The sequence below is a fragment of the Orbicella franksi genome, chromosome 11 (genome assembly GCF_964199315.1).
Source record: "Orbicella franksi chromosome 11, jaOrbFran1.1, whole genome shotgun sequence".
In the NCBI taxonomy this organism is placed as follows: Eukaryota; Metazoa; Cnidaria; class Anthozoa; order Scleractinia; family Merulinidae; genus Orbicella; species Orbicella franksi.
In genome coordinates this window covers 3,958,260-3,972,793 of record NC_138155.1, presented here as the reverse complement: position 1 = coordinate 3,972,793, position 14,534 = coordinate 3,958,260, and the positions used below count along the sequence as shown (strand labels likewise).

At 38.0% G+C, this 14,534-nt stretch overlaps 1 protein-coding gene across 1 annotated transcript; it reads left to right on the top strand.

Moving 5' to 3' along the window:
* Positions 1 to 10,627: 10,627 nt before the first annotated feature.
* Positions 10,628 to 12,876, top strand: LOC145460572 (uncharacterized). Its single transcript, XM_081445425.1, has one exon. It carries the CDS (start codon positions 11,309 to 11,311, stop codon positions 12,575 to 12,577), a length of 1,269 nt encoding a protein of 422 aa, XP_081301551.1. The 5' UTR covers positions 10,628 to 11,308; the 3' UTR covers positions 12,578 to 12,876.
* The last annotated feature ends 1,658 nt before the right edge of the window (positions 12,877 to 14,534 follow it).

Sequence of the window (14,534 nt, the reverse complement as noted above, 5' to 3'; positions counted from 1 at the left end):
GTCGTCATGGCAATTTTTAAATCCACTAATGTTGTTGGTATTGTTTTGTGAAATTAAAAGACAAAATACATCCTTACAATTTTCCATTTCCAAATGTATTTCCTTATAAATAGGAACACGATTTATGAATTTAAAAGATTACAAACTTATTCCGTTTGAAGGTAAGTTAAGTTGGCTTTCTCAATCTCGCGCGATTAACTAGTGATTCGGTTAAGCCTCAGTAAACGAAATCGGTCATTGCAGTTTGAAATATGTTTCGTGCGATTTCTAGGATAATATGAAGCGGTTTTTTGCACATATGACGCTAGTCTAAAATAATTATTTGCTATATTCAGTACCAACGAGAAAGAGCAATTATCTTTTCTGAAAACATAAAGAGATGGGACAGACTAGATTGGCCTGTAAATCTATTAAAAGTTAAGAACGAGTACAGACATTTTCCTCTTAGATCTCAAAGCTAAAAAAGCTGCTTATGTATTCATAATCATACCAAAGTATCACTTCTGAACGTAAATTTCAGAAAATATCTCATTCGTGAGGCAATCACTTGCAATTAATTGCCTACATGGTTATTTTGTGACAAAGCTTGAATGTCGCAGTAAACATAGACTTTCTCCATTGCATATCGATTTCCACATATTCTGAAAATCTTAAAATCAGGGAAGTCAGCTAGTGGGAAATGGATTTTTCTTCACTGGCCTTCCTTTAGCATGAATCGCTGTCTCCCGACCATAAAAAACATACTGACGTGCTTGATATATTTTGTGAGAAGTAATTACGACAGTAGTTAAAAAGCAGTATTCCTCATTGGCTCGCGTTCTTTTTAACGTCCCTTTGTGATATATTAGGCACTTACCACCTTTTCAAAAGAAATCGTTTTCAGCTGCATGCAGGACAGCAAAATGCAAATTTTTCACTTCTGTTTTAGTTACGAATGTTTTTTTATTTTTTTTTACAGGTCATGAAATTGTTTGGCTTCATGTGATCTCAATGGTAAGGATACAAAATATCATTGGCAAGTTTATCACCCCACACTGTTTTACTACTTTGGGCAATCTGTGGACTGAACATATGTTAACCGACAAGTAAATAAGTGGAATGCTTCATCAAAGTATCAGTCGATACCGGATGTTATCAGACCGGTAGATTTATTTTCCCTCTTCATATATATTGTCAACAGAACCTTCTTAACAATCGGGCAAAAAGTCTAACTAGCTTTTTGCCGTTTGGTTAGAAAGTAAAAGATTAAATTGCAGTGATTCTAAAACTAAAAAACTATATCTTAAGCCATAAGCAAATATAATTACACTGAAAAGCGATCAACTAGTCGTTTCAGTCTATCAAAACGTTTATAATAAAATACAGTTTTATCGGATTTCTAGATTTGACTTTAATTCAGTGTTCGATCAGTTCATATTTTCGTTCTTTCATAGATAAAACTCCTGAACTTTGTCCACAGAGCATACATTTCATTCAAATCTCATTTTGAAGCATCCTCAATAAGTTTCCTGCTTTCAGAACACACTTCCGAGCATTTCCAGTCGCCCTCTTGTTTATTTTAAACTTTCTGGTTTACGCCTTCAGCACCAAACGCAAAATGTCTAAGCAACTTTCCAGCTTTATACATGACCTGACTTCGCTGCAACGCGATTCTTCATATGACTGGTTCAGCTGGTCGCCAACGAGCGCCAGTTTTCCGGCAACAAATTTAATTGCCTCTGCATTTTCTTTATTAGTAAAGCCTCGTTCTGTGCGAGCAGAGAGGTCACTTGGGTGATTCATAATTTGCTCAGATTATTAAAAATTCCCCTAATGGTCTGCAGATCCTGTGAAAAGAAGCATAAAATTATTACATTCAGTAAAATGCCCCGCTGTTTTCGCTGACCCAGCATGATCTATCGCAACGTCGATATGAAGGGATTCTGAAGATATGAAGTTGGGAGTCGGTGTTACAAAACGTAATGTTTGAAGAAAAATCTGAGTAAGGAATGAAATAGGGATGATCGGGCTGGCAAAGCAAAAATCCTTCAACGAGACAAATCTTTCTCTTATGCAGTTTCATTTTGATGCAAATTGCCAGAATATTTTGTTAAAATGACCTCTAAAAATCCAACTTACCTAGCCAAGAATGATTTCGAAGGGATCAATGTTTCAGTGTTCCTCTCCTCACCGAAGCTGGTAGTTATGAATTCATCAAGGTGTGGGACCCTTTTATTGCCCACGGCAACCTCCAAAAATCACGAAACACGAAACAAATAACATCAAATATCACGCAACACAAAATCGTGTTTGTAACCCTTAGCAACAATACTTCACGATAGAGCTTTTTGGAACAACATCACGAGACAAAATTTTAGCCAAAAAAAGTTCAGATTATACTATTAGTGCATAGATTTCAACCATTTGAACTGTATTTGTTCACATGATACTACGAACCTCTCATAGTAAAGGTGAAAGCTCGCTCTGTGATCTTTAAGTTATCTGCTGTTTTCATGAGGTTAGTAAGGACGCACACCTTAAAAACAATCAAAGCGACATAGATAATGGTTTTTACTCACGTTATCTTTTTCATGCAAATGTTTTTGACAAATATTATGATTATTATTCTGATGACTGCAAGAATAGCTAAGAAAGAGTTCAGTTCATTTCAGGACAAACCTGAAAGGATCGTTTCCGTTCTCACGAAGTATATTTACATAGAAAAGTATTCTGCCGATTTTTCATTTTATTTATTACAAAACTAATCATAGTTATTAGCAATGTTAGCCGTGTGTGTATAAGAGTTCTAGACCTTTTATAGATTCGCTTGACAGAATAAACGAAATATCAATTCAAGTTTCATCAAATCGCTGATTAATGACAGATAATAATGAAAATTATACATGATAAATACTGTGATATAGGTTGCCTGCCCGATCGACCTCATTTTCTAGCATTATTTCAATTAGCCATTGCATACACGGGCTAGTTTCTTAACAGAGCAAAGATATCAGTACAACAAAAAGAAAGTTTTGTATATGGAAATGTTTGTAGTATCTTAAACATGAGCGTCATATGTGAACATTAGAGTGGAAAATTTTGTTCAATATGTTTATTTAGCCTAAGTTTATCCAATTTTTATCTCGTGACGTTTCTCAGTACAGTGCCCTCTCGTGAGTTATTGTTACTAGTCTACTATTGTGAACATGGGAAATGATAATGACGATGTTTTGATTCTGTGATTTTCTTTGTGTTTCGTGTTTTCTCCTGAGATCTAAATTGTGGACTTACGTACTACACAGAGCTGGATTAAAATATGTCAGCAACAGTCAAGCCAGAGTAGTTGACCTGAGAGCGAAACTTCGCACCATAGGCGCGACCATCTACTGTAATTACATACTGTGGCTGTAGATATTTCTTGCTATATGAAACAAATTGAATTGTATGGCATAAAGATTAAGAAAGGCGATTTACATCTCTTGAGGAACCTTCACGTTTTCTGTATGCATTACCATGCTAGGAAAATTGCTTTTTTAGTAAGCTTAAATTCCTCTGACTTTATCTACTTAGATATTTAGCCAGATATATATTTCAAGTAAAACACGCTTCATATATTTTACAACACCTCTTGCCAACGTAATTTGTCGGGAATAAAATTATCGTAAGTCAATGATGAAAAATAAATTGAAAAACAGATGTACCGGAAATATTCTCAAGTTGAAGGACACTTCATAAAAACAATTCACATTAACTGAGGAAGTGTCACCTCTTGAAGTTTGTCATGACATGAACTGGGCTAATACATTTACTCAGAGTAATTTCAGTAGTCCTCAGATTGATAATCATAACATTTCTCATACACATTTACATAAATAATATATCGTGAGTAATAACTAGTATTTAACTCACTTGTTTTTGAGAATAAGTGAACGTGATCCTCCTCATGTGATTTCAAGACCACGGTACACAACACGATATCGCAAATAAACCCTTATGTTTACTATAACATATGCCTTAAGCAAGATTTAAACATAGAAAAATCATGAAGTTAAAACAATTCAGTCTTGGTGAAATAATGTGAGCTTGTTTTTATTGAAATCCGTTCTCGTGATGTTGTGCCCTCCGGCTCTCTCTGAGGTATTGTTGTTAAGATTTACAAACACGGTATGGAGTTACGTGATATTTCGTGTTATTTGTTTCGTGATTCGTGATTTTTGGACGATGGTTCGGCCTATAAAAGGGCTTCATGCCATGGTTAGTTCATATTAGCTCTTACCAGCTCCCGTGTGGAACAAGAGAGTCGAACTTCAGCAAAAAGTCAAGCTGAGAAGTGAGAAGGATACAGAACTCTGGGTAAGTTTGTTTCCAGAGGTCAATGTTTCTAGAATATTTTGGTTTTTCATGTGCCATCGATTTTTCAACGTTTTCTACGGAATTTTGAGCAAACATATTTGTTGTTTTTGTTTTGCAAGCACAATTGAATCCCATTTTTTCGTTCCTCGTTCCTAGCACGTTTTGCTTTCATTAGTGAGGTCGCTAAGTACATTGGACGAATCGCACCAACAGCAATATTGCAATGGGACAACGTAATGATACAAACTAACGGGTTAAGCATGCCTTAAGGGCTGAAGTCACATTTCTGTGATATTAATTTACTCCCAACATTAAGACCAATATTTAAACATGAAATGATTTTACGATTCGTGTTTACAGGAACTACTTACCATAAGGGCAAATTGTCACTGGCAATAATTTGAGCAAATCATGGATCGACCAAGTGACATCTCTGCTTACACAGAACAAGGCATTGCTGTGGACTCAGTCAAACATCAAAACACTGAGGTGATTCAAACTGTTGCTAACAGACTGGCGATCATCGGCGACGAGTTGAGTCTGTCATACCAAGACTTATCTTGCAGCAGTCTTAAAAAATTCAAGTCATGCGCCACGTTGGAAGGTTGTTTGGACATTTTGCTATCGGTGCTAAAGGCTTGAAACTGAAAATTTAGACAAATCACTGAAGCCAAACCCAGTTCGGAGATGCACGGAAAAAAATGAAAGCAAGGGACGATATCACTGAATAGATTTTGGAGTCAGTGCACAGAGAGCAGTTCAAACCCTGTTAAGTTGCTGTGTATGGATGGAACTAGATTGAAAAGAGTCCTTGACTCAAAAGTAAATTCTGTTCGACAAAATGAAGTATGTTTCATAAAAATTTTGATACGAAATTGAAGCTATCGATGCTTATTGTAATTACTTTTTGCTAATGGCGGAATATATATATATATTTTTTATACTGAAAAACTCTGCATGCAATATAAATTTCACTTTCTTAAATTATATTATTACAAGAAAGATTAATGTTACTGACAAAAACACATCACAGAATGTTAGGATGACCAGATTTATGTTGAGAAAATAGAAAACGTAAAAATAAACGTACCAGTCCAATAACCTGAGGTATATACTGGTCCTTGAATGTAACAGACCGCTTATTTACTCGCCAGGTTAACAAGTTCAATCCCAACTTTGCCCCAGGCAAAAAATATCAGTTACAAACTTGCCAATAAATTTGTACTGTGATAATTATAATTAAACCCGTGGAAACTTTACATCGATGTAAAAATCTTGGCCACGAAAACAGAAAAATTTGCATATAGCCTCTCAGCAGCTGAAAACGATTTGAAAGCGATAAGTGCTAAATATCACAAGGCGATGTTGAAAAGAAAGCGAACCAATGAGGAAATAATGCTTTTTAACGACTGGCACAATTATTTCTCGTAAACAAGCAATCAAATACGATAATTCTCCATTCGTCAGTCAGTTAAGCTAAACTGTCATTGGCTCGGCTTGCTTCATAAAGAATACTGGTAAAAATGTGTAATTACGAAAAAGAATATACGTTCATTACTTCTAAAGGTTTGGTAGGATCCTAAGAAACTCTACAATAGCCATAATTCATGCCAAATACTCACCGGTGGAAACGATATAATTATTTTTTCAAGTATTTTGATAACTAAACATTATGAGAATATACGGAAATATACGGAAATGCGAAATAAAGGCATACTTTTCAGTAACTATCTACGTTCTTCATTTGTTTTTTTTCTAACACGAATTCAACATTTCCTGAAATTTAAGTTCAGAAATAATATATCTCAATACGCACGAAAATTAAGGAAAAAACTTTGAAATTTGTTATCAACTTAGTATTTCAAAAAGCAATCGAGTCCTCCTATATATTTCTTTTCGTATTATCGGAAAAGACAATATCGTATTTAGGAGCGTTGAATGCAACATGCAGATAATCTATTATATTTGGGGTAATAGGCGCGAAAAACCGCTTGAAACGGCACAACGTAGCACGAAACATTTTAAACGGTGATATTTGAGCAAGCAATTTCGTTAAACTTAATTAACAGAAATAAGAAATAATAATAATAAAAATTCGTTAACAATTCAGGATATCGCGAGATTTAGCAAACTAGAAAAAGGAATATGTTTGCAATCGTTTATATTGATTAACTCTCACTTATAAGCAAAATACTTTTAGGAAATGAGAAATCATAAGAAGCAATTTGACCCAAAATAATACCCAAAGATGAAATTGCAAAAAGTATTACTGTAAATCGCTCCGAACACGAAAGCCGGCTATGTCTCAAGAATGGTTTTCAAGTGAGTCAAAATGTTTAGATAAATTATTTTATGTTAGCACTGGAAGTGTATTCATCCTTGTAGGAAATTGTCATCTCTTTATCTATTTAGCAAACAGTGAGATTTTTATGTCTAATCTGAAAACAGGGAACTTGGAATACACGTCTACTGTTCGAATTATCGGGCAGAAAAAGGTAAAAGCTCTCACTTCAAAAACTGAGAAAGTGAAAGCTTAAAATTGATCACTGAATGTGGCTTTCGTCATATTTACTCTACGAAAAAACAATTTAATATTGTCAAGCTGAGATGTAATGTACAAAAGTACTCAAAATTTAAATACCTGATAATCCTCAATTCGCTATTGTTAATCAATTTTTCTGATTAAAATGCAAATTTTTGTCGGTAAACGTTTGATTGAACACTTTTCGTCTTTCTAATAGCTGCTTTTAAACTTTAAGTCAAATGCATGTATGTTTCAATTACCAAAAGGCTGCTTTGTCAACCAATTGAATCAGACATCCTGCTTATGTTTGCATTACTTGTTCATCAATTTAGTTGAGCCGAATGCCCTCGTTTTCAAGTATTCTTTTGATTGGTTCTTCGGCCTGTTAGTTATTTTTACAGTAAAGAGAGGCAACAGACATGACAGAATGAAGTTTTGTTACTTCTTTAATATCAATATCAAAATATTGGAAAGACACGTTATGTTATATAAGCAATTCGACTGATCATTTTCATTTACAATGTTAATGAAGTATGTCCATTATTTTTGGTCGTGATGTTACCTAGAGCAGACCTCTCGTGATGTGATCAGTGTTAGTAGCGCTGCGTGATATTTTGGCGTGAGGTTTTGTTTGTGTTTCATGATTCAGAACCAGATAAATCAGGAACAAGAAGCTGGGGCAATCGATAAATGCAAAAACTTGAAAACATGTTCCTACATGAAAGGGGGGAGGAGGTTTAGACTCACGCTTTATCCCGTGCAACAATCAGTCGCCAACACCTTTGATAATCTAATTTTATACAGAGATTCCAATGGTTGTTCATTACTATGCCTACAAATTTTACTGTGCAGAAATTTAACGAAATCTCCTTTTGTTTACTGGGATGTTTAATGCAAGCTCACTACTTACAATAGGTACATCATGCTGCATTTAAGAAATAGAAAACATGTTCTCCTTGTTTCTATCGAGTTTTAGGATAAATCTACTGGCGTTCTATCACGAATGGCGTTCTCTGATTGGCTACGCTACTCACCATCTATTCCATGATAGATAGTGAGCGGCGTAGCAGTGTGCCCTTGTTAACAAAATGACGGCCGCTTCTTGGCGTTTTCGAAGTGTCTGTGAAGATGATTTAGATTAAGTTTTGAACGACTAGTAAATCACTGATACTAAAACAATTAGATTATTCGCTCTCGATTTCTACTGCCCGATTCCTATCACAGATTAGTAGAATTCTACTAGTATACCAATGCAAATGCTGTAATCAGGTAGTTTGAAAAGCCCTATGCATCTTGTAAAACAAAAAGCAAAAGAAGGAGTTGCTGGGACATCCCGCAGGTAATGACGATTCGAGATCTCTTTTCCATCCCTCAAGCTATGGTGTCAGTGTTGTCATGTGGAAACAAAGGTCTTGAGAAATGCCCTTTCGATTTCGGGTATAAATATACCTTACACCAAATCAAGTGTGACCGCTGTGAAAGGGAAATTTACCAAATAAGAGAGGATCACATGAAATAATATATTGCGTTACATGAGCTAACTAGGGTTATTCAGTGTTCATAATCGCTATTCCTGATCACTGGCTCTGAATCAAGGGAATACCATTGTACCATTCTTTTGTGGCTGAGACAACTAAAGGGCCAATGCCCTCTGGGAGACACGCCTGCAATGAATTATGGAAGTTGTGTTCACTAAAACAAATATCAAATCCAAGATGATGAATACAACTACCATGATTCCCAGCAGGCAGCGCAAAAACATAAGATCTAAGGAATGCCTGTCAGCAAGACTGTCTCATAGAGCACGTTGGTCATTCTCAAAATGTATACGTGGGGAATACGTTATCCTAGCAACGGCTAAGGTCGTGCGCAGTGTACGACCTACAGCCAGTCGTAAATAAATTCCTCGCTAGGATCTCACAAAAGTCAATAAATAGTTTCAATCGCAGCTGAGGACATCTATTAATATTATTATGTTAGTCATTATTCTCTTAATCCATGTTTTGGGATCATCAGAGTGATAATCTTCCACAACGTACCCGTGATGATATTTTCTTTGGCCGATTTTTGACTCGTCGATCTCTACAACTTTACCTGGTCCTCCAAGTTTCTCTCTTTCCTCGAAGAGTGTAACCTCACAGAGTTCTCGACATAATATGTTCCAGTCCACAGCCGTTTGTGATCCAAGTCCGAGTTGCTGTTTAATTTGCCATTGGTCAAGTCCCTGGCACCACCAGAAGGTAAACTTAATCACCTCGACTGACAAGTTAGAATTCTCGAACCAGCTGCCTTCTCTTATGCTTCTTTCTACTCGATGTCTTTTCCGTCTAATCTGTCTGCGGCAAGTTCCCATACAAAACCATCCGATCGATCTTTACATTCAACCCAGTTCATGCATGATTCACTCACAAACACGGTTCGATGCAATCAGTCCTTCATCTTTTAGCTAACATAGAGTATGAAGTTTACTTATGCGGACACTCAGAAGATAGCCATAAAACTGGAGCAAAGCGTGAGAGCTTGTTATCAAAACGAGCCGGACCGCGCTCTAAACTTGATCGATGAGGCGTTCAGTTTCATGTCTGAAGCAAAAGTTCTCTTTACTGACTGCCATTAATTGATTTATTCATGTTACTAGAGTCCCTTCAACTATAAACCATGATTTAATGTAACATAAGCGCAAATAACAAGGTTGCACTGCAGTACAACACTGATCATGCACCATCAGTATCAGGGCCTTTGATGAGAGGTAGAATCAAGCGGTACATGTTATAAACACACAGGAAGTTACGCGGTTAGTTTGCTGCACACATACAAGATCTTTGCTTGTTACTCATAATTTATGTTTTGCAAACTTTTTTCGTGACCCTGGAGTAGTTTCATATCGCTTTTATTCCCTCTCCAATCGGCATATGTCAGATAATTCTAGATCAGTTCGTGTATGCCACTGTATACCAGTTCAAATATTACCTACTGCTGTTCAAATCAGGTCCAGTACCCGAGGAGGGGGGGGGGGGTACTCCCAGAAAAGTTGGGTCGGGGTGTGCGGCCCGCTTCTCAAATCCCTTACCCGATTTATGACCAAAATCTGCAATATTCCCTACCCTATTTATGACCTGACCAAATATTCGATGCCCTATTTATGACCTGACCATGAAATCAAAACCCAGTTTCAGCGGACCTGCGTTAAAATAAGTTCCCTGGTTCAGACCAATGTTAAATTACCCTTAACATAATTTGTGAAGGGCTTTTGCTAATTTTCTTTTCGATAATGACGAAAAAGTGGCTTCTTCTTAAAAACATACCCATATCAAGGCTAGAGTACAAAAACCATACCCTACTTATAACCAAAATGGCCAAAACAGGCTAAAATCGATACCCTGTTTAGGACCAAAACAGCTGAAAAACTATACCCTTTGGGGCTGCACATACTTATATAGCTCATATAAGGGAGTACCCCCCCCCTACCCGGGGTCCAGTACATCTTTCGTTTGTAAGTGAGTGCATACAAATTAAAACACTTCTTTAACTCCATCTGGTGATTGCATGGCTGATTGATCGAGCTTCCGAGTGACTCACTTGCATACAAACCCCCACTATATCTCTTGGATGCTTTGCATATTTAAGGTAAAAAAACAATTTAGCTTTCGAATTCAACTCTGATCATGGCTAAAATGATCATGTTGTGAAATGGCTTGAGTATGGATCAGAATACAGCCTGAACTCACGGCGATATCTTGCTTTCTAGCTAAACTGTTACTCATTAGCCGTTATGGAAGTTGGCTACTGAGCGATAACTTCCTGATAAAGTTGTTCGCGCGAAAAAGAAACAAAAAAAACTGGTATTTCGACAACTCGCTGGCTGACTCAGTGTGGAAAGCGTGAGAATTAAATTTACCGAGTAAAATGGCTACTGGTAGTCGAGCTTTCGACGAAGGTGGAGTGAAAAGATTAGATGCAGTCTGAGCTTCAGATGATTCAGATGGTTGCACTGGGACTGATGTTCCTGGAAGTGATTCAAGCGAAGGGGAGCGAACAACAAGCAGAAGTAATAACAACTCCTTTGTTTTGAATATTAACGCCAGTTTTTTGCAAGTTGGTAGAGATAATGTCCTAAGCTTTAGATCAGTAGATGATCCGACCAGTTCTGAAAATCTCAGCTACGTTAAAAGCGGCGATGAAGGTGGTCCTGTATTGAGAGAACTCTGGAAACCACATGGACTTTTGAGCGTTGGTCGGAGTAGGCTTGGCTTCCCTGATTGTCAATTCGATCACTTAGTTCAGTTGTTGGTCTGTAAGAATCAACAGACAAGCGAAGCACTTGACATCTCAGATAATTACGATGTAACAGTGGCCGTAAGTTACGATGGAGCTGATGGATCTAGTCTTAAATTGCCCGACTATCAGTGTGAACGCATCAAAAGCGAAACTACAGGCGACGCAAACGAGTCCATGGCAGGAGTTGTCGGCTATCTGTTTCGCTTCCATGAGCCTGAAACCAAATACAAGGTAAGCTTTTCATTGGACGCTATTCCACCGAAAAGAAGGGGAAAAAAGAGAATTGTACAGAGACACACTACTGCTTGTGAAACTATCTGCCAAATTTTGGTCACGCTAGAAACAGGGTCCCCGGAATCATCGAAATCAAGAACTCGCAAGACTACGAAAAAGGCGAAAGAGAGCGCTGTTCCCCCATTGTTTGCGTTGAGTCCACCGTCCCTTTCTAAAGAGAGTACTGTGCTTTACAAAAGATCTTCGTGGGTTGTGAAACGGCTTCAGTCAAGTCGAGACAATGCTAGGTGGGAAGATTTTAACAATTACGCTAGCGAGCTATTGCTGAAGTTTACTGATGCGGACACTCAGGCTGCCATAAAACTGGAGCAAAGCATGGAAGCTTGTTATCAAAATGAGCCGGACCGCGCTCTACAGTTGATCGATGAAGCGTTCGGTTTCATGTCTGAAGCAAAAAATCCACATCTTCTGGCCGGAAGGGGCTACGGCTATCGAGCAGGAATCTTTAGAAGGCAAGGAAACCTAGGGAAGGCTGAGTACTGTGTGCACCTAGCCGGGCAAAACATTGCTGCGTGTCAAAAGAGCATGGACACAAGCTTGATTGCTTACGAGAGAGCAAGTATGTTAATGGATTTCATTGGACGCACCCCTCATCGAAGCCTCAAACAAGTGAATGAAGAACGAAGTAATCTGGAAAAGTGCATCGACGTCTACCAGCGCGTGGAAACAGAAAACAGTCAAGTGTCTGTGATGAAACACCACTATGAGGTCGTGTTGGTCAAAATGGCAATGCTTTTGCTCGATTGCCTCAGCGATGCCGCGCGAAAACGTTCTGTGAGCAAGGAATTTATCGCGACAGCCCAGTCGTGCTTAGACACGATGCGAAACAAGTACTGGTCGGAATTTGCGCGGGTAGAGAAAACTCTGTTCTACCTGGCTAGTTCTGATTTGGAATACCGACGAGGTAATTACGCGGAGGCAGAGAAGTTTGCTCGTTTGGCGAAGGACAAGGCGGTGGAGATGGCCCTCGACATGGAAGCTTCTCAGGCGCAGGAACGTCTCGATTTCCTGCGCGCAATTACGCGCCGTGACACAGTCGATAACAGTCCGCAGCAAAGTGAAAGTGAAGGAGAGAATGCCGACATCAGTTCGTCAGGGTCAGAATCTGATTTGATGCAGCTTATTGAGTCAAACGTTGCGTTAGAGTAATTTTAGATGCTAGGATCTATGAAAGTTCAGTTGGCCTTTTCAAGAGGTTAGGCTGGATCCCCATTACTGCAGTGACATAATAAAGTTGAGGAAACTGTGTATTTTGCATGATATTATCCATGGGAAGTGTCCTGATTACTTTAATCATTATATTCGTTTTGTCAATAACAGACATCATTACACAACTCGGGCGTCAACTAACATGGACTTCACCACTCCTTTTTTAAACACCAAGACCGGCAAACGTTCTTGTTTTGCAAGTGGCACTAGACTATGGAACAATCAAGACAGTACTACGAGGGGCCTCATTCTCCTTTGTAAATTTAGAAATCTAATACTGTATACAAGAAATACAAAGATCAGAGCTCTAGAATTAACAACTTTATTATAAGTAGAAATTTCTAATGAATTTTCAATTGTATTTTTTTCTTTGTATTTTTCTATTTGAATTTGCAATTGAATTTGTAATTGTAGAAAAATGAGAATGAGAACTACTGGTTTTACCAGTAATTGTGTTATCCAATAAAGTCATTATTTATTTATTTATTTATTTATTTATTTATTTATTTATTTAAAACGACCTTTCAGTGCAGCTTGACCATCAAATGACCTTCACTCGCCGGCGCAAAACTTTCGTTAGGGCATCGGAGACAACAACGGCATTCACGCAAAATATTTTAGACCACTTCTATCCGAGAAGAAATTTAAAGAGATTTCACCGAACATATCAGTATTACAATGATAACTGACTGAAGCTGAGAAACAGCAAATTAACGCTCACAAGTAAAAGATCGCAAATACCGTGAGAGGGAGCATATATGATTTTCAAAGGCTTTGAGTTTGGCGCCAAAGGCCTCGAGTTTTTCTCCAACCAGCGAAGCATATAAAGCTAGACCTTCGATAGACTTGCCACAAGTCGACCTCATGAATTTCAGGGTAGAATATGTTAGACCGCGAAGTGGGGTAGAAGATATTAGGCCGTGAAGCGGCCGTTTTTAAGGTCGCGAGAGGTCCGGCGGGTACTGAATAAACAAGACGAAGGACTTTTCAGAAAGTCTAGACCGTTGTCAGAAGAAGAGAAAATTTCACGCAGAACATCACATTAACCGAAACTCGACTAAGCTACTGTGGCTGCATTCTGATGGGGAATGTTATAATATTGCTTTGTGCTTCGATGTGCGTGAGGTCTTGACTTCTAGCAGGAGCCCATCACTAGGAGCGCGCAACTACCCCATATTCCTGTCACGGCGTTTTCACAGACCGATCTATTTTCAGTTTAAATTTACCGCGAATTCAGAACCCCACAGTAACGTCAACGACCATCCACAAGCACGGGCTTAATTTTTAACTGACGTCATCATTTCACCAGGAGATTACAATGAAAAACCGCCGTTTTTATCCTACTGATGCACGGTCATGTAGACCGCAACTGAACCATTTCGGGGGAAAAGAAAATGGACCGGTCTGTAAAAATGTCGTGACCGTAGGCTTAGTATGAGCTAGTATGGAAGTTGCACTCTCCTAGTGATGGGCTCCTATATTAAATTATAAGTAAATGTCTTTAGGATATGACCTTCGTTAATTATTTGACTCGTAGAATTGGTAAATTTGTGTCGTGACCCCAAATCTTGTCAAAGGGACCACCAAAAATCTCAATAAGGATATTAGTTTTTTGTATTATGGAATAAAATAACTAGTAGGTGATTTAGTATCAATGCTCCGTAAGAATTGTTTAATAGTAGATTTTAGAATTTTAATCTTTTTAGGCAGGTCCACATCAGCTGTATAAGTTGCCACTATCGACCTGTATTATGAAAAAAGTATGTATTTGGCGTCGCCGAGCTACTGTACATATCTCGGTAGGCATAAGACTGTTAATTTTTACGTTCGAACAAGCCACTTTTGTTTTCTGTAGGCTCGGAGGTTTTGTTTCATTTATCATGACGCAACAGTTGTT